Genomic DNA, 22,182 nt, shown 5'->3' with positions numbered 1-22,182 from the left:
TCTGCTTAACATTTATTTATACAAGTACACAATAATAAAGTTAGATTGACCATTACTTCGATTAGTTATGCACCCTACTACCTTTTGAGAGGCTGGTTGTGAACGTGTGACGTATCAATGGCATGAAGTTGGCGCGCATGCGTACGTCAGTTACGGGCGCTGCGCCTGCGCGTTTGACGCTTTACACGGCGGTGCTGTAGTCGTGATCCGATTAACAACGTCAGTTTTATTTTTGTTCTTCTATACAATATTATGTTTATTACATTAACTTGTGCATCGTACTGCTTGATCTGACTAATACGACACCATTATAATTCGATTAAATATGTTTTATCAAAATCCCGCGTAGCGTAATCAGCGATTGTTTCAATAACTCATTGCATTCGTAGGAAAATGGAATATTTGTGATTCGATTACGCATGTCTGAATTTCTACATTTTTTTCCTGTAAACATACGGCGCTGTAATGTTTTCAAGTGTTAAAACGCGTCGGTCGTAGTATAGTCCAATTAATCCCGTTCTATTTGTATCCCGTCTCGTTCCCGACGCGGTCCCTGTCTCGTGCGGCTATGTTCATAGCACTCGCTGTCTCGTTCCCGCGCCCCGCGCTCATTCACGCGATTCATCCAATATTCCGACCGGGAATTCGGGATAGCGCGCTCGCAGCTGTCAAATCAAGCGATACGCGGCACAACTTTAGTAATAACAATAGTATTGTAATAATGTTATTTTTTTAATTGCAGTGTCTTTACTTGTGTTTGTCACGTGCAAAAACAATGTGAAAAGTGGTTGTTAACATAATTTTCTAAGTAACTTGTATCCTTTCTGACCTTATAATATAAAATCGATCGTAGACGCGAAATATGAGGTGTTTTTACCCTCGATGTGTCGAAGTGTATAGTGATGAAGGTGCCTGAATTACGATAGTGTACCTTATTCGAACACTACATAAAGGATACATTGAGAAAAGAAAATGCGGATCAAGACACACTCAGATTTTCGCCCGAATGGTAAATATTTGTAACTTTAACATGCACTAATTAATCCAATTAGATTACCATGTACTAACATTGTTACAATACCTTAAATGGACAGGTACATAGTACATATTATAAAGGTTAATCCACTAATTGGCACGTTTGGTCTTATCAATGAGTGTATTAGTTTGTGTTATTGTTACAACATATCAATGCACTGCCCACTTCCTGAACTCAATGGTTCACAGTGTCTGTGGGTGACTGCATAGCTTGTAAAACAATTGAGTGAAGCCAAATCACTTGTTCACAGTATCAGCAGCTAAGTGAAACAAGACAATGAACGATATTCGCGTCTTTCATCGTTGATGTAGTCACATTAGACGTGGCTAATAATTGTGATGAAAATGTTCTAACACGCTATTGTTTTTAGCTGAGAAAGTCAAATTTCTCTATTTCACGAACTTACGGTTTGTTCTTATGTAAAACTGTGTAACTTTCGTCAAAATTATTATACACCACAGTGTCACCTTTAGCGAATCGTCTGTGAATTAGTAATTTGTTCTATTGTCTGTTGAAATACTCACTTTTACTTTTAACCCTTTTGTTGTAAACACAACTTTCCATATATTTGTATATTCTTGAAGGTGTTTATTTTGTAAATCATTGGCTTACTAAAAGAACATTAAGAATACGTAATGCACTTAAAGGCTCTTTACAAACAAAGGAGAAGCAAATAAAACGATTTTTAACACATACTTTACTCTGACGCCTTACATACGCTGATTTTAATCGAAAGAACAATATGAGACCAGTAGAAAGTTGCACCGTTTATCACTGCATACACGCATGTCAGCAAGCGATAGACTATCATCAAGGCAATCTTTCAACGCTTTATCGCCATACCATATCAGACACTTTTGTAATGCAAAAAATTCTTAGCGGTCCACACCAACCCGAAATGGCTTAACACTATTCTAAATGGCTGCTGCAGAATATTCTCAAGCTTCAAAAAAGAAATTCTACACGTCACAGTTTCATACATTTTCGTATCCCACACTGTGTCGGCTTGCAGTAAATGTGTTAAGATTAGCTCAGTCATTTCACGCGGCGTATTATAGCTCAGAATTCAGTCCCAAAGCGTTCTAATGATTTAAATTACGATGACTTGTCCTGTCCTCTCGTTGGCGCAATTGTCGGACGAGGTCGGGCGCGGTTTCATCACGAACACAAATATGTACAATAAAACATCTTCCATATGGCGCTTAGCGGTCCTTATGGGAGATGGACGCAACACTCGTAAACACCATTCACCATGTGGTAGTCAATGCAATGAGTTTTGTTTGCATATCCCTAGATCAATATGTAAATATTGATCGAAATGGTAACCAGCTATCAAAAAAACGGGATTCATTTGTTCGTTGTTCCAGGACAGATTGTCTTGCAGTAAAGGGTCAATGTGTCATTAAGTGTATTGTTTTTGTCTCAACCAAAATGTTGATTTTGCATACGTAATAACATATTATTGTTTGGCGACTCGCCCGCACCAAATTGCCGTAATTGCATTCGTGTCGATTTTTAGTGGAAGGGGCCAGGGTTGGCAATTGTTCTTTTATTTGTCTTTAACATGAAGTAATTGGCTGACTCAGGCAGCATTTAACGAAGATTTCTAAACTTAAAACCCAGGATTTACACCTGACCATAATCGATTAGGTAGTAAAGAATGTCAAACAGTAGTAATAACCATTCAGATGAACTTCAGTGTTGCTTTATTAACATAACAATATGAGCGTATATTATACCCTGACATTGTATAGTAAAACAATAGTAAGAAATCATTCATAATGTATGGATACCCCAGAGAATACTAAAGCACCAGAAATGTGGACATTACACGAACAATATTTGATAATCATACTATGACGAAGGTTTTTATACTTTGTTCAACAACCTCATTGTTCTTTTTAAACAGCCAGTTACCACGATTCTGTTCATTATGGCGGTATATTGTTATCGTTAACCTGTTTATAAAAAAATCTTTTGTAATCTTTAATTACACATGGGGGTATTTCTGACTCCTTTAAAACCGCTTTTCAATCACTTTGAACGAGTGACGAGCACGCAATTTAAAAACATTTTTGTTATTGTTTTGCAAGTCTTTTCTACGCTAGTGACATAACATTTATGTAAACTGGCGATAAGTAACAAAATAGAAAAACAGCCTATCACCTACATTTTATAAAGTCAGAAATTAGCATAAATTAATGCGAGGTATAAATTAATATAAAACAGCATTTAAGGTTGTATAATAAGTATTGAACTTGTCCTAGTTCTGATGTTAAGAAAATAATCTTTAAACATACAATTACTTTCATTCCTAAATACATTTTATTGACCTTGTCCTTAGCACGCGACCCTGAGATTTAGCAAAGAAAACTGTAGTTTTTCATTGTAGTTGAGAAACCAGTATTTGATCAACGATAAGGCTTACATTCTTCATTAAGATGGTGGAGATAAGAAACGTCAGTCGCCTACTCGAGGCAGTCTGCGAGCTACCCTTGACACCCTACAAGGGGAGAGGGCTTCCTTATTCAATCGATTCTCAATCCACCCTCGCCGTCGAATGCGACACAAATAACTATTGACTCAGGTGACTCCCCATCACGGCACCCCAGACTTATCTCTATCTATAGGCTTATAAGACATCTTTGTTTTTTTACCTGTGATTTTTGATCGATATGACGGGCAGCTTAGCATTCTGTTGTTGTAAACGGCACGCTCAGCTTCGCGTTACAATTTATCCATTTGTATTGGACTGAATCCATCACGCCTGTCCAGAACTAGACCACCGCTCCATTGAATATTATGAATGTAGGTGATGTTTCCGTAGATGGCTACGAGATATTTATAATGAACCGCGTTTTCAGACGCTTCGTATATCTTTACTGTATTGTGTATATGTAGGGGCTTTAACAAAAGAATCTGGAGTCTGAACTCGTATAACCCTTGCTAATGATGCGTGTAGGCTCGATACAGAATGTGCGTAAATTTTCTCATCAATTGCGGCGAGATATCATCTTAATGGCAATGAGCTCGTGAAGTCGCGTGAGATACGAATGGTGTATGAACATTTGGTACCTTTACCAGGGAAAGTGCTTACTTTATCTATCAGCACTCACTATGTAGTTACATCATCATCATACTGTATTTATTTATTACGTGCCTTATGTGTTGTTTGATGGTAGTTGTGTAAGTGTTGGTATAGAAATACCAAACTTTGCAGTATGATGTGTGTCAGGAACCTTTACTTACATATTATGTATTTAGTTAAAATTTCCATCATCCTTTTCCTGTTCAATACTTCCGGAAATATTGGTATTTCTTTTGTTACTTGTAGATCTACTGATTCAGTGTACCTATACAATTATTGCGTTACAAAAATAAACAAACATCAATATTGCAAAGTAAATGCTTCCACATGACACGCGTAAATCTAATATGGCGCACAGTACATAACACATTTATTTTAATTTCCAGTTTCCCGTGCTCTAGGCCTCTACTGGTCACGCGCCGGTGAATTTAGTATTAATTTTAGTTTCCTTATTATGTTTAGCACTTGTATTATCTGCGAACATATTCTATTCTCAGTTACATTTGCAGACGTTAGCTAGACGTTCCATAGCTAAAAGGAGTTGCATTTGGTCGGAATTGTCGTCTTTGCCTTCAAGACTTTGATAAAATTTATTTATAATATTTCCTTACTATGATCATAGGAAATGCAATTACTGAGATAACTATTATAAAACTGTGCTTGTATAAAACTTCTATAAACAATGCCCTCATTACACTTCCTGACAAATCTATCACACACGTCGGAAAAACTCGAAGACCCTTTTAAAGATAGTGGTCTAGATTACTTCCTTTAGCAAATCATTATTTATTTATCCATATTATAATGTCCTTAAAAGGCACACCAATCACAAAGGAAGGACATCTTTAATTGGCAGAATCCGAAATAAATAACACCAAGTCATCTATACTTAGTAGATGAGTGTACAAATGACGTAAGATTCTCAGTTCTCCTGTATTTGAATCCGTGCAGCTATGAACCTTACCGACTTTTAAAGGTGAAGTTCAGCCGAAAAGTTCACGTGCTTAAATACAGTGTTTTATGGCTCAGTGGATATAATTGTTTGGCAGGACTATGCTAACTGATCCGTGTATCGCAAGAGTGCTTCAACCTTTACTTGTAAACTTGAAAGATGTCATTGAAGACGTTAAATTCGGCAAAAAGTATCAAGAATGCCTTATTGAGTAAATATTACAAAAAAATATTTTTAAAGAATTATACAAAAATTGAACATCCTTGGCAGTCGTTACGGGTAGTCAGAAGCCAGTAAGTCTGACACCAGTCTAACCAAGAGGTATTGGGTTGCCCGGGTAACTGGGTTGAGGGGGTCAGATAGGGCAGTCGCTCCTTGTAAAGCACTGGTACTCAGCTACACCCGGTTAGATTGGAAGCCAACCCCAAAATAGTTGGGAAAAAGCATAAAGTAAATAACCACTAGAGAGCGCACTCGCCAATTTCTTCTAAGAACACGACTCACCACTGCGGGCCGGGGGACGCGGCATTATTCGCGGCTACTATTGGTCAGTTCAAGGTCGAGTTGCACGAGTACGCCCAGCAAGGGATGACTCTCTTTCAATTAAAAAATATCGATAAAATGCATTTCATCGTAGTAATAAATACTCAATAAAAATCGTATAAGAATATTTAATCAAATAAGTCTATTACAAAAAAGAACTCTGTACGAGACAATTATTGATTCTTAAAATGTATTCATTTAGTATGAGTTTTTCGAATTAATGTTTTAAATAAACGTCGGCATTGTTTTATTTTTTTTCAAAACAATCGGGAGTGAAGTGCCTCGAGCAAACAAAGCTGTATTTTGTTGGGGTCCAATTTTCCCTATTGATAGTATATATCCACTTCTCTTTTATTTCTGGAATCTTCATAAATCTAAAATGAAAATATTTATTTTTTTCGATTACATTAAAAGTAATTTGTGGAGGCACCAGGAACAGCTGCCTCTGTCGTCGCTATGGTCAGTTAATTAACTCATTAGCCAAAATAAAACATAGGTATTTTTTAATTAATGTAAATGTACTATTATCGATATCCACTTCAACCTTAAAGGTAACAGCCCAAATTTCATCGATAAGAATACAAAGGGCAAGAAAGAGATGGACGTATTAGAATTTCTTAATGAAAGAAAGGGACTTTCCCAAAAGACATCAACGAGCGGGAGCGCGGTTCACCAACCACCAATTTAAATAGACCCCTGTGGTATTTCGTAATATAATTAAATCAAAGCCAAATTTTGGTATTGATACTTTGCCGATGCCATCCTTTTTATAACTAGATGTCCTGGATTGTGTCCCGCACCATTTCATCACGCATGTAGGCATTTTTTATTTTTTACTAAATAAAATCCTCAGTAATTTAGCGTGTTCGCGGGTCATAGACTTGGTCGCTACTAAAGGATCGTACTGATCGTAGACTTATAGTACGCGCAAAATCACTAACGTTTGGCGAGCGTCGGGGCACTGTATGCGCAGTCAAGTGGTTTTATAGTCTTTGGGAAAAAGGCTCGGATATGACAAAAAAAAAACTGATAGAAAATATGTTAGATACATTTGAAAGTTCTTAAAGCATATAAAAAGTCAGAAGTAATTAATGTAATTAAATTATCACACGCATTCTCAACCAAATGAAATGTCAGGGATCAAGATAAGGCAAACATGAAATGTGTCCAGTACCAAAAATGGTTTCGTAAGAGATGCATTAAGCGTGCACAAGGTGTGCTCAGAAACAGGTGAAAAATTATCCGATTACCGCATCTGCCGTGTTTGTTTAATTTATTGATTCGATTAAATAAATACGAGGTATAATTAATTTCCAATCAATTCACTTAGCGAGACTGGAGCTACTTCTCAGCATTTAGCAGCGAACGAACAGCATAACATGATTGAAATTTCATATTTTGTTTTGACATCATTACGTAATGATATTAATTTGTTAATTTCAATCAATCCAATAACATGTTATTAATTATTCAAGACAGCAATCAAATTAAGATTACGAATGAACCCATCACTCCGTTTTGATCATCGATTGAAATCGGATTTCACTTTATGCATATAAAGTGTCAAACTAATAATTAACAAACTTTATATGGAGGTGTCAATTAATTTACCTACCAATATATTTTAATAATCCTTAGTGTAGATTAATTATGGCCTAAAAAGGAATACAATTTCAAATTCTCAGAAATATTTATAGGAGATATTGAAATCTTGTATGTACACCATCTAGATTTGTTTGGTTTCTGAATCGGCATCTTTCAAATTATATTGAATTGGGTTTTTAAGATACCTGCTCAGTAGTTCTGGAAACAATCTACTTATATAAACAATCTAATTCCATTTATCAGTTTTACCAACTTAAAAAAAACTGATTCAGCTAAAGCCCCCTTACTTAAGCGCCTCTTGTCACTTACACGTTTATACTTTTATATGTCTAGTGCACAAGGGGGTGCATGGCTCGAGTGCAATGGCTCGAGTCACGAGACACAGCGTTTTGAGTAAGAATTATGTTGAGCTACATTCCTGGTATCATTTACAATCAGATCATTACTGAGAAATATACTGACGAAGAAGTTATCGTCAGATAGACAAGATAATTGGTTATAATAAATATCTACTATGTCTATACTGTCTATTTTTAATAAAAAATCAAAATTAGAAGATGTACCAGTGTAAAGAAAGTGGGTGAAGTAGATGGTATTATCTTAGGCACATTGGAACTTAATAAAACTATTGCTAAAATTGTATATCAAGAATGCCCTTACTAAATATAAACCAACCCACGCAAGATTCTAGAAATGATTGGCTTCAAAGCCGAGGTCAATGAGACGATTATACGAATAAAGAAGGTAATAAGGATAATATGAAAAATATTACAAATATGGTCTTTCTCGACAAAGAATAGAGCCAACCGATATAAAACCACCCGATGAATCACACAGTGCGTGTTTTACCAGAAAACTCAGTTACGAGTTGAAGGATTAACAGCCTGAGGGGTTTGGGGACACGACGCGTTATATTGTGCTAGGACTTTATTGGATTGCTTTTCCCTCTCTTATTTATAGCCACATCTATCTACACATGACCTTTATTGTCGCTTATAATCGATCTAGACACAGAACCAATTTCATAAATCATTTCTATTTCCAAACTTGTCCACCTTAGCGCCTGATTTCTTTATTGTAAGAAGGTTGCGTGTCGGTTAGGTCTTGTTTTCACCATTACTGCGACAGTTCAAGGCTATGCTTATTTAGCCTGCTTATTATGCCCGGTATGATCATAAGTAAATATGGTATTCAAGCTACGAAGGCCAAGCGCTTTGATTTATTAACGTGAGTCATGATTATCTGGGAAGAGGCGGTAAGTCTTGCTGAATGTTAGTTTTGACGCCGATTTTCCAGGAATTCGCCGGGGAGAGGGTAGTTCAGTGCAGCGACCCCTCCAACCCTCATGTCTGCTATGTAGATGCATATCTACATGTAGATATAGTCACTGAAGTAAAAGTTTTCGGGATACATATCTAACGATTTTATGGCTTTATTGCATTTGCTGGAATCATAATAATAGTTCGGGAAGCTTTTCTAGATTTCAGATATTGAATCTGGCAAACTTCTTCCTCCGAATTTGAATAAATGAACTTCACGCTGGAGTTTGGAGCCTGAATATCGTTTATCATTCTAGTATTAATTTGAAGGATAGATTTTAAAGCTGTCAAGAATATCGGAGGGCCCTTCACTGATGAGATGGGCTGGCACCCGTCACGCCAGCGTGGGGGCTAGACGGGCCCGTGCGTGCCCGCGCCAGCAAAATTAATTTCATTCCCTTCCCTACACCCATTAAAATGTCTAAGTAATGACGCATTAAGTTGAGTTAGTACACTTTTCGAATATAAAACTGGCGTCGTTTTAGATTTTAGATCATTTTGTGCAACGAATGATTATGGGTTTCGCTAATCTTATATTAAAACAGAGATAGGGTGCTTAAATGATGAGATATTAAGATCGTTTTATTTTCTTTTACCTTTTATAACTTTTAGACTAAAGCTTACAAATTATATTATTAAAATGTTTAGAAACCTATTGCGATTAAAAATACCCATTTACTCGCAACAAGGTTTTGAACATTTCGCATTGTAACTTAAACTAAACTAACTTGTGTTCAATGTAAGCAAACACTCAGTATTCAGGAGCGCAGACTGTTATTTTCCCATTTCCTTTCCACCGTACATCAAGCTGCTATCAATGTTATCTTTGAAGATTGAAACACTACAACGTTGAGCATGTGTTTGCAGTAACATGCAACGAAATGCGAGCCCGATATCACTTTCAATCGAAGTGTTGTCCACATGAATAAGAAATAAGAGTTTCCTTTCTGCAGACAATAAATCGCGGACGCCAGCGCGGCGACTATACGCACGGCTGGCTCGTCGCCAACTTTTCCTTGCAATTTTACTGCGCGCCCGGTTCGATACACGGACATTTTGCAGTCGGCATTCTAGACGAAGATGGCAATAACCTATCAGTTTTATTGCTTCTACCACTAACAGAGATTTACTCGTCCTTTAATACGACTCGTTGCTTCTTCCTCAGCTGATCCTTTGAAGTTGACGTTTGAATAAAAATACATTTCTATTAGCTATTCAATCCTCGTTTGATTGATGACTTCTTTGCGACGCCCGTGAGAGTACTTAACATATACATAATTTCATAGACTTCCTGCTAGCACTTAGGATATAGTGTTTATTGAACTCTATGCGATGAAATGGTTTTAAGAGTCTGCATATTCCGGAGTTAAAACAAACGCGAGCGGAGTTCACGACCTAGTTCACTTCTACAAAAGCCTTTAAAATGTGTTGTAAATGTGGAGCAAGGTTTAATTAATATACGAACACATGCACTTATGCCTAGATACACAACTATTGTGTGAAGAGCTGAAGACAAGTGACCGTTGTAATTAGTACTGAAGCTTATGCAGGAACGCACTCATGTATGTAGGTATATGGAAAGTGATGGTACTGACTGATAAGTCGGCTGCTCCATAAAAACCAATGCATTGTGTTGTCAACGTTCTGCATCGTAATGCTCACTGTAGCGCAAACACAATGCAATGCAAATGACTTTATTATTAACTAGCTCCGTTGCTGTAGTGACTAAGATTACTTAGTCGTTTAATTCAGATTTCCAATAAAATATAAGAACGTTTAAACTAAATCTGAATTATTAACATAAGCATGACAAATAACAGGAGCTCAAGATCAGTTTAATCTACATTTGTTACAGTGATTTAGACTGAACCATTCATTGTAAGTTAACTGGATTATAACGCTGCGGCCTTTACAGTTAAAGGTTAATCGTTGTCTATTGAATTTCACTTACAGACTGTAAAAACATTAACATAAAATGCAATTCAGTACCTGTTCTTATTTTATGTCTAACCAGCCTATTGTGAACCCCACTTAGATTCAAGCTTCTTTTGTTTGAGTGATGTAGAACATTTAGGCCGAGAGTAGAATCGCATTTTTTTACATAATGTACGGGTTTTCGGAACATATTTTTGTACTCTCATTTTTGGAGCTGTGCTTTTGAATTTGAAAATATATGTTTTCGTTACCGATTCAAGCTCAAAATATTAGGTACTCCACTCAAAAAAATTATCAACTCAACTTTCAACACTAAACTAAAATTAGATATACATTCATTAATATATAGGTAGGTATCTGTCTAATAATAGACGAATAGAACTCGATGCCTCGATTCAGGTTCATGTAATGATGGAAAACAGATCGTCTCGGTGTTGAATGTCTGACAGCTCTTATTATTAGGTGCGAACCTCTCGACTGCCTTTGGAAACTGTAATATGAGAAGCAAAAAATACATGGCTACAAGTTACTGCCCGGAGGCCCACCGGGTATGTTGTAACTATCCGATAATGATACTGACAGAACTGTGCAATCTACAGCAAGTTTTAATTTGACATCGCCGACTTTGGTGTAAACTCAAAGGCATATTTTGTTTAATTTTAATACATCAAAGAGAGAACTGCCAAGAGTATGTACACCCACGTGCAATTATTTTTGGATGTCATATAATAAGCGGTGAACTTTTAATAACTGGGGGTGAGTTGGTTGCAAGTACCTAACTTGCAACCAAATAATAAACGATAGGGTAGTGATTATCTTCTGATAAATACGTAAAGACAAAGGCAATAGGGACTTAATAGCGTTGTAAAGTGCTCTGGATGTCACCTATAATCTTAGTACAATTGTAATTTGAAATAATAGAATTAGATAACATTTTGCATTCTATGACACATTCTGCATTCCAGCTAACATTGCTAATTCAGTCACACATTAGAGACAATTTTCCTCAAACAGTTGCTACAGATGCTAAATGCAGTTACCGTAAGGAGGTACTTCATGGCTACATTCGTTAATATGGTGTCAGGGACGGACAAGCGCGAGCGAATAAGGATCGATTCATACATCAACGAATATTAGCAGGATGAGAATAAATGCTAAGCTAATGTTTATTAACCTCTTGATTGGCAGTATTGAAGTTGTCTTCATAGAACACTTGGCATGAAAAGAATTTGATGGACGGTGAAAGGCAAATGTAAATATGCAGTCAGGATGTTGATGAATAAAGTGACACGATGAGTGCATCGCTATGTGTCTGTACTGAGACAATACCCAAAGTGCCAGTTTATTTGGTTTATAGTGCACTTGCAAATAAATTGATAAAAGTTTTCAGCATAAATCTAGAAGCCATATCTTATATTCTTTATTTGAAGTGCATCGTATCCTTCCTGAGTTGGAAAGCATTACACAGATAAAACTGGAGAAGCAGGGCCACTGCGACAGGCCTCTTCAATAATAAAATATCCGTCTGCGATGTCGGTTCCGGTTTCGATACGATTTCTCTGCCGGGCGAGCATTGAGCCTAACTTATTTCCCTGTCTGCGGATTATAGTGAACAATACTGGTTTCAGGGTTGATCCACATTGCACAAGATAAGATCACTGCGGATGTTTAAATTGTTTTGCAGTCGCGGAACCAGATGATAAATCATGATTTCAGAACAAAATAAGATTTATACAGATTAATTTTATGTGTAGAAAAATATATTGCCACATTGACAGTTAATCGGCACGCGTATAAATTTATTTTCAACGGGACCAGATTTCAATTAGTGCCAGCACAGTTCTCGAAACCAGTTAAACAATTTGCAGCTGCAGTTCTTTTTAATTATTGCTTCACTATCAAAGCGTGCCGTTTAAAAGAGTGATTAAATAAAACTGACTACTACTTCCTAGAATTGTCACTACGTTGTGTACTAGTGCGAACTACAAAGAGTATCGTAATACACCTGGTCCTTGTACAATGGTCGCAGATGCCAAGAGGTGCGCGGTGGTCTGCCAAGCGGTGACGCCGCGGGGCGCCAATGAGCCATGCTTTATTTAGCTCACAATAGCAGCCCAATGTTAGGACATTGTGACACTGCCATTATTGTCGCATAGGGGAAAACAAATGGACTTTACTATACGGGAATAACTTGTGGTAATTGTTCAATTTTAAACATAAACGATGATTGTATTATTGGGAATTTGATATTGTTTAGGATGGCAGAGCTCTTTAATGAATTTAACTTATAAAATATAATATTGGTAAAGTTGCTATAAACACCGCCAGAGTGCAAGCGCTTTTCAGTCCAAACAACACTGTACCAAATTCCCAAAATATTCACATGTGAAATATGTCTACCGTTCTATTTATAAATTCAATTTGCAGAAATTTGGCTCTACAGCCCGAGTCTGAGGAATGCGTGTCCAAAACAGAGTTACAGTGACAAACATACATATGTACAATTCATTATATTAATAGTTTTATGTACCATATGCTTTGTGTCATAAATACGTTGGGCCTACCATTTATGATGGGACGTTATTCAGCCGCTATAAGCGGACAGCTGAATCATCCGAAATGAGATCAGTGTCTAATCGTATACTTATCATAAATTAAGTCTTACTTATAGGGCAATCTCCTTTTATGTAAATATGATTTTAATCAACTGGAAGAAAACTGTGTCACTACCAACTGGTTATTTTATTTTGTTTTCTGTATGTAAATATATTCAAAAGAGGCAGTAAATTCATAATTAGCAAAATTACATAATCCTAGCCATGTCGGCAAGATACACGCTTTATTGATTTAAGATACTTATATTTACATAAAAGTCTGGGTCGCAGTATTTATCCTATTAGTCAGTAATAGCTGAGTTCAACGTCTTTAAGCTAAGAAGTTGCCTCAGTAAGTGGAACAATTCCCGACCACGTGTGCCCGACTTTATGTGAGAACAAATCTCTACTGTCAGATTTCTTTTATCGAATCCCACGAGAAGTAGAAGAAATATTTTAACACATTACTTTTGTAATGCAATTGGCTTATAGCTGGGTGGATAAATCTTGGAAAATGGAACATTTTTAGGATATAAATTGACTTACTTTATCGCTTTCAAGATCCCCTTGGAGTGGTTTTCCTAATGTCTTTTAAAATGGTTCCGCGGTTTAGGAAGAAAACTGCAGACTTTCACGTTTATAGTCTGGTAGCATAAAGTCTGATAAAGGTGTGATGAGCTATTAATCTCACTTATGCAGCAGATAGTACAGGTACTTGAACCGTGATTACCGCATTAAGGTGGATCATGTGGCATAAAACGATTAGCATTAACGCCATTTTCAACACTAATTACTTTAACGGAGAAACCACTTTTCCGTGCCTGGTACGGGACGTTACATAAAAGAGTTGCTTTTATTTTAGTAAAAAAGTTTGATGAAACTTTAAAAGGGAATTTTAAAACATTTTATGTCAGTAAAGCTTTTGTTTTATGACATTTGAGAGAGAGTATTTTTAAAATAATTTGAACTACACAAAACATATAAATCAATGATTATATTATCGACTCTTAAACAAAAAATAAAATAAATAAATACCGAAACGCAATTATCTCCATCTCGCATTAGCGTTGAAGAATTTATTAGCATATGTAATATCTAATTCATATAATGGCAACGGAAATACAAATTGCTTTCGAAACCAGCTGGATAACTCAATCAACGTCTGTGGCTAGTGGCTACATACTCGTTAGACTAGTTAACATTTTCTATCTCTTTGCCTTTTATGAACACTCCATTGGACTCTTGCTCTAAAAGTGGGTTTTAAGGCGAGGAAGTGGTCAACAATAATTCCATAACCGGCACGCGCATCTAAGGCGCCAAAAGGGGTCGGAGCGTCTGAGCGGGGCGAGGATAACAATACGCGCGCTAGCTTATAACTAAAAGTCGTAAGCGACAAAATGGTTTTGTAATTTTAATATTTAGAAATGATAATTTAATAAAAATTCCTACTACAATTTTAAAGAGTATGTATATACTCAACTACTAAAAAAGTTAAGAGGCTTAAATCGGTCCCGTTTGCCCATAATATGTGAATCTCTTTTTAAAAAGAGGTATGTTTGATATATTTTTCTCTGTTATAAAAGTTACCTAATCATGTTTCTACAACTAACAAAATAAGGTTTATATCATGAACTTTCAGGTAACCAAGTTGTATTTTGATCCGTTTTGTATTTACTGAGAAAAATTGACATCCTTGGCGCCAAAAATTCCAATTCGTCCTCTTAAAGTACGGTACACTGCAAATTTTTAGTCGCCCGATATTTCGTTTGGGCTCATAAATGAGTAAGAAGATGAATGGTAGTACTCACATAAAGATAAGGTACTTAGCCGGTATCATACAGACTTAAACTTTGATGGAAAAAATGTGTATATTCCTTCAAAGTCATTTCATTTCTTAAAATGCGAAAATTGCTTCACATAACAAGGGAGTGGATGTAAGTATGTCGTCTGTCAGAGAGGTACGGAAGAAGGATACATATTGCGCCGATCCCAAATAACTTCGGAACTGAGCAGGAAGAAAAGGAAGAAGCTTCACAATAGCCTTATAGTAAAAAAATGGCGAAGTATTACGGAATGATACACGTTACAAAATAATATGAAGTACATGTACCGTTACTTATAGTTTTCTTATAACAATGACGTTTGTAACCAGGTATTTGTTACTGCAGAATAAGTTTATAAAATACTAGTTAAAACACGGACTCTGGTACAGGTCACCTAGTATCAACGTCCAAGATAAAACCTTATTGTTCATAGAAAATTCCTGTGAGATGACTAATTAGCATTCTAGCCAAGAATTATGAATACATAGATTGTATCGCAACTTATATGAGTACATACTTAAAGAAGTTACCGTTAGAGCATGGGAATTAAACAGCATTACATTTCACAAAGATTAGAAATTTTTACGCTTCTAAAACCTTCTAATTACGAGAATTATCATCGTTGCCTTGATATCTTCAAATGTCATTTAAATAGGAAAAAAGAATGTGTCTCTTTTTCAATGTATTTCAACTTGGCACCAGCTGCACCAATGACGATAAATGAGTTGTCAAATCAGTCGGGATGACTCAGTGTTGAGAGAAAAGTATACCTAACACAAAAACGACACATGAATTATTTAGCAGCTCTTAGCTCGCGTTACTGAATTTTCACTAGGAAAATGCTGTAGGAATTTCTGTAATGACACTTGTATTTATAAATCAAATTCCTCTATGCATATTTTAACCGGTTCGTCTAGTAGAATATTATGATTCGGTTGCTGTATTTAACAGGCACGTAATCAACTATGTTACAAGGCTAATAAAGTATAATTAATGGAAGGGCTTCGCTATGCTTCATTACTTCATTGTGCAAGAGCTGTAGTCCTACTTATCGACGAAGATAGGTTAATGGAACCCATCAAATCGAATCTGTCGAATTGTTAATAACAGCGATCTCCAAAGTATGCCAAAAAACACAGACGCCGTCATTTGTTTTGTTGGTTTTTTATTGAACCGTTAATTGCACTTTAGTCTGTCTATTATTAGTAATGTGTGAGTGGATGACATTTTGAGCAGTTGCTGTAAAAAACGGGCTTAATTATCGTTAATGGATGTGTTTCAACACTCTCCCGGGTCTGTTTGGCATCGCGTTGCAAACCATGTCAGTGTAATCACTATCTGGCGTGACGTCACCACCAGACTGTACTTTAATTGACACCAAATTCGTTTAACTATCGCCATCTTTATCTTTGGGTACATCGGAAATCAATAAGTGCGCACCAAATTCGTACGCGGATATGTTTCAAATTCACTGCACATCGTTTTCGGTTTTAATTAGGTAGGTATGTTGGTCATGTTATTCTTTCCAAAGGTAAAAACAAAATGCTTGAAAATATAGCTTGAATGTTTGTTATACGAATGGTATCCGTTCCATTTTTGCAGTTCCCATCCTAAATCTTAACAATAACATTTTATATGTAGCATATCCCGTTAGAAATACTAATATGTATATTCTTTCTTTCTTCCGTTGTCCTACACATATAAAAGATGTACAGAACAAATACAAGACAAATTGACATCTGTTAACGCCTTGTATGGTACACTCAATTTATCATTGTATTGTCTGGCTGTGCCCATTTTTCAGCGTTGACACTTACAACTTAAACTGTAAGATAAGGAGATTCATGTACTGAAGAATTTTTCGCAGAAGACAGCAACGAAATTGCTTTCAAAATTTATTCTCACTTTCTGTTTTAGCTTCCTTTATTAGTATAATGACTACCTGTTTCCTGCGGTTTCAAAGCAATACAGACAGTGCACTTTCAGATTGACAATTATTGTAATAAGTCAGTTAAGATTCGTATAGCAGATCGCCACCTCGGAAAATATCCAGCATTTATTCATTGGAGAATGAATCTAACCTAGTGAAGCCTTGTTTGCTGATAGACTTTATTCTTCGTCTCTTTCTGCCACAACAACCGGCAAACAAAAGAAAGTTTTATAGAACGTGTTTCAAACGTTAGCCGTTCATATACATACGTAACATCCACGTGAGTCAATCGATTGCACTACTATACAACACAGACATTACAGTACACTCATAGAACTTAGATTTTCAAATGTTTTCCCGTAGAAAGCCGCTTGTCAATCAAAAGTGAACATCCAATGGATCCAATGGATCTCTAGTTGTTGAATTATATTTGGTACAGGAAAGCTAAATATAGAACTTTTCTCTTACAGTCTGTCTGCACTATTAAACTGTTTTTCTTGGAAATGATTGTGGGCTTTATTGCTAACATTTAGCACAGCTATTTTGGAGTGCTAACACGTTAGAAAGAGTTGGTCTAGATAGTGAACTATATGGCAGGATATAACAACTTGACCACGAAATGCGTTACGTTTAATGCTAAGTTTAGCTTGCTAGAAACGATTAGGTACCTACAACTAGAATTACCTACTGTTGTAAATAAATTAAATTAATGTAATAAGTTAAATTGTATAACGAATACCAAGTCTAGTTCTTTATTCCATTCCCATTGAGTACTTGATTCCTTCTGTTGAACGACATAAACATGTCATTATGATCGCGCATTCTTACTCGTAAAGATATTATTGTACGGACTAAATGAAGTCATAAACCGTACGCAGCAATTCATCTAATACATACCAGTGAATGTCGGATACGAGGAAAACAGAATAAGGAAGCCTATAAGAACCTTGCACTTCCTACTAATTATATCTGAGGCAGTAAAATATAACATGGGCTGTGTTATGCGATTTAGAATGAAACTAACATTACTGCGATCTAGATTTGAACTTAATTACTAAGTTACAATACGAGGCACAGATATATAAACCTATTGGATACGGTTTCGATCGTGAGGTAATTTGAACCGATTGTATCATTGAAACATACCTCAAAATTGGGCCAATATTTTGCGCAGAAAAGAATTGAAGGTTTTGGTTTAGCGTTCTCTGATATAAAGTTAGACAGAATCTTATATAAATAAATTGAAGACCACTTATTTGAAGAACAAACGAAGCTTAAATTTTATGTAACCCACACCGTTCTCTTGTGTGTATAGTGGAGGTTCCCACAGTACATTGATACTAACAATGTGCTTGTATTTGCTTGTGTGGAAAGATTATTACCGTGACCCAACAATTGAGAAGTTTGTGAATAACATTCAGCTCCGTGATGCAAAAACTGTGCGGCCATGAAGCGTATTTGTTTCCGAGTGTTTTTGCAGCGAGCGGCCGACAACCGCGGTCATGCCGCACTCGACCGAGGGGCGTATCGATTCGGATGCACGCCTCGTAAAGTTTTATGTTCAGTTATGAACTTGCATATCTTCCACCCCTACTTTATTATTTTCGTATTACACGAATTATAATACCAAATTTGCGGCTTTGCATTTAGGGTAAGAACCTAGGGTAAAGGCGGGATAGATGCCCCACTTTTTGAAATATGCTTATAATTTAATAAATATTGGTTCTACATTAATAACACCTATGAATGTAACTAGTTTAATCCTTTATGTTTATTTGTGATTTGTCTTTTTGGACCTATATACCACACGTTTTGCAGATTTTAGCTTTTTGTAGACCTCGATTTTTGGGGATAGATGCCTACCCCTATGGATAGTTGCCCCACCTTGAAAATACTAGCGAGGATAGATGCCTACGGTGCGGGATAGATGCCCTTCATACTGTTTAAGTATGAAGGGCATTTTACTTTAATTTATTTGAAATGAAAAGTATTTTGCAGTTTTTAAAATCTTTTTATATTAATTATCAGATTAATTAAATTAACGCAATAAAATTCTAAAAGTATTTGTTCAACAAAAATAATGTATTTTATATTTTAAACCCTTATTATAAAATATTAATTATTTAGTTTCAACATGCAAAATCATAAAAATCATTCTTTCTTAAAAACTAAAATAACACAATATACTTAGCATCATAATATTTAACTGGACAGTGCTTTAAGTTTTCTACATCTCGAGCAAAAATTTCTGAGAAGTGTAGAGGTTTCATGTAACCAACACTGACACATTACACATTGAATCCAGTCGGATTTAGACTTTGTTTGTTCATAGTTTTCAAAGCATTCTATGTAGTTATTTTTATTTGTATCTTTAGGCTCATCCTGTCCATCTCTTTTAGTCTTCTTCACCGGCAAACCTTTGGTTTTCTATTCCTTAACTTTGTTCTTAGGTGAATTGTCTTCATCTTCACTGTTTGAACTGTAAATCATTCGTAATCAATAAAAAGTGTAAATACCTATACATAAACACATGAAAAATATAAAAGATATATATTCAAAGCACTTATAATACATTCAGGGTACACGTGGTGTATGGAGGGATAGATGCCCCTAGGGGCACCTATACCGTAAAAAATCAGGGCAACTATCCTTTTTGACAGGGTTAGATGCCCTAATATTTTTTAAAATAAATAAATACAATAGAGCAACTATTTACATCAAAATGTGTACTTCATGAAACAATATACATACGTAATAAAAAAATTGATGGAATTAATATCTACTTATATAGTTATAAAACAGCAAATACTCACCTTTAAAAATTTTACGCTCGCTGTAAGTTCGCCGCGGTGATGAATTCACATACGACCGAAACGCGACCTTACCCCTCGATGGCGCGTGGCTAATTTAGGTGCGGGGTGCTTGTGGCTTCTAGTTAAACGGTTGTTTCTTAATCGCGAGCATGGGAAGTTAGGTTTTTTAAAAATGGGGCATCTATCCTACTGCGGCATCTATCCCGCCTTTACCCTATGACTTAGGTAAAGCTACATATTTTCACTGTGGTGTAGTTGGTTCTTAGAAGTTATGTCGTACTAAATCACTAAGCAAATTGCTTCTTGGCTGTATGCCCCAAGTTTTATGAAGCAAATAGTATTAAATCAAGTGCCAAGGTTGAGACACTCCGTTATTAATAAATCTTATGACGAGAGGAACGCATCTCGTGAAGCATTTGTTTCTAAAGCTGTAATAGACAGTACTGACTTGCAAATAAAATATTAATGCTTCAATAGTTCAGCTACCTGTCTTTCTTGGAAAGTCATTAAAAGGAGAGAGCTACACAACACGTCAAAGAGCATTCTATAAGGAGAGACAGGTGATAACGTAAGTCTGGTTCTAGCCAGCGAGCTATCAACATGATGTGTAGGTAAAAAGTTATCCATACGACTTTCTAGTGACATTGATGCAACAGCAATCGCACGTTTTAATGGTTTATACGGACAGTTAATCATGGCCACAAAGACAGCTTCTATGGCAACGATTTCGAAATATTATCGACATTTACTTTAAGAAACTCATTGAAAAAAAGTAACAAGTCTTGGTTTTCAACGCTATCTAAACATGGGTTTCCGAGTGGTTATAGTTCGGCCATTCAGAGAATGCGTTCCTGACACGTCGCGATTGAACTGACGACGTAACTTTGCAATGGCGTTGCAGTTACGATAAAAATATTTTTGCTGGTTGTTTACCGTTTTAACAATTGAGGAGCATTAAAACAACATTATTATATCAATAATCAATGAATGTTATTACGTCGTCAGTTCAATCGCGACGTGTCAGGAACGCATTCTCTGAATGGCCGAACTATAGTAGGTCGCATAAAAACAAGTTCTACTATTTGCAAAAAAAAACATCGAGAAATTCATCCGGACGCTGACGTAACTAACTGTACCTTGAACGATGTCCTCAATCATCAGGGAAAGCGGTTTCTATTCATAAATGAAGAACGTGATGTAAATGAATAATAAATCTTTAAATGTATTAAACACGTGTGATTTCAATATCCGGAAATATAAGCTGACAATTAAAACGAGAGTACTAAAAGTCTAGGTCATCTATTTTCATTCGAGCAGAACAAGTCAGCAAGAGCGCGTGAGTCATGTCGGGTCACATGTTAGACGAAATAGACCAATAGGAACTCCACAACCGGCTTTAAGCACTTATCAGACATTTCCACTGGGGTTCGGATTAACAAGTGCTCACATACGAAATAGCCTTTTGTCTTTATTCGGCTTTCCATGAACACAATAGGCGGCCAGTGACACCTACTGGGAAAGTGCCTGCTGTCACAGTTACTTTAGCCTATGGCAAGGCGAAAGTTTTTTGTTTGCAGTTTCCTTCAAAAGGCCCCGGGGTCGACATTTACATAGGACCCGACACAGCTCGGATACATGAGCGTATGTGATTTTTTTTCTGATACTTTATGTGGGTTGACATTACATTATATGTAGGCTTGCGAGCCCGCAGTATTGAATTCATAGTCGCAAGTCATATTTTGAATTTTGCCTCTCCTTTATTTTGATCCAATTCAGCAAGTATCGACCTTCGATGAAAATGCTCGACACAATGTGTATCGAGTTTGCAATACCTACGTGAAATTATATTATTATCAAATTAATTGCATTGCAAATAAGGTGTTCACTACTATTGAAATCAATTTCGCACATGATATTCTTGCTCAATAGTACAAAAACGGCCTATTGTCAAAAGTGACTGGATGTGGGTTGAACAATGGTGTTGCAGATCATTAGAATTGACAGGTATTGTGCGGGCAAGTTGATAGGCATAGTTGCACTTCGACAGCCGTTGATACGCAATGGAAGGATACTGTAATAGATGCAACTGATCATAATGCATATAATATTACGTAAGTAGACCTAAGAACAACGATATTCGAATTCTCAGTTTTGCAACGTACATCTATTACATTTAGATCTATGATTGTTTTATCAAGGTTACATTTGCCAACACAACAATACTCGAGAACAATAATTATTATAATGCCATCATACTCTAAATAATTTGCAAATTACGTCATGGAGAAACTTTCGATACAGAGTAACCTTCTCTGAAATGACTTCATACAACCGCATAATTTACAGAAAATAAGCTGGAATATAACCACTAATATTTGCAAGATAAATGTTGGGAGCCAGTTGATTGGATGAACCAGCGGTGACATGATTTTGATGTTTTTAAAATGAACTGATTTCCAAACCTGGTTTGTTATCATTTCGATTCTTATCACCGATTGTTTGTTACTCTCACGATATACAATCGTTCGATAACACCAAACATAC

At 36.2% G+C, this 22,182-nt stretch overlaps 1 protein-coding gene across 9 annotated transcripts in view; it reads left to right on the top strand.

Annotated features, from left to right (window-relative positions):
* LOC124634285 overlaps positions 1 to 22,182 on the top strand; it is a 71,384-nt gene that overhangs the window by 4,772 nt on the left and 44,430 nt on the right. Inside the window, exons 1-2 of one of the 9 annotated variants that reach the window (XM_047169777.1) lie at positions 149 to 219; positions 743 to 1,009. The exons of 7 other annotated variants lie outside the window; for them this stretch is intronic. In XM_047169777.1, the coding sequence (XP_047025733.1) occupies positions 973 to 1,009 (37 nt within the window). In that variant the 5' untranslated portion in view covers positions 149 to 219; positions 743 to 972. Of the gene's footprint in view, positions 1 to 148; positions 220 to 638; positions 1,010 to 22,182 lie in introns of those variants that run through there. One more of the 9 variants, XM_047169776.1, reaches the window with a different exon arrangement.

The sequence above is a fragment of the Helicoverpa zea genome, chromosome 11 (assembly GCF_022581195.2).
Source record: "Helicoverpa zea isolate HzStark_Cry1AcR chromosome 11, ilHelZeax1.1, whole genome shotgun sequence".
Classification (NCBI taxonomy): domain Eukaryota; kingdom Metazoa; phylum Arthropoda; class Insecta; order Lepidoptera; family Noctuidae; genus Helicoverpa; species Helicoverpa zea.
This window is presented reverse-complemented; position numbering and strand designations above follow the sequence as displayed.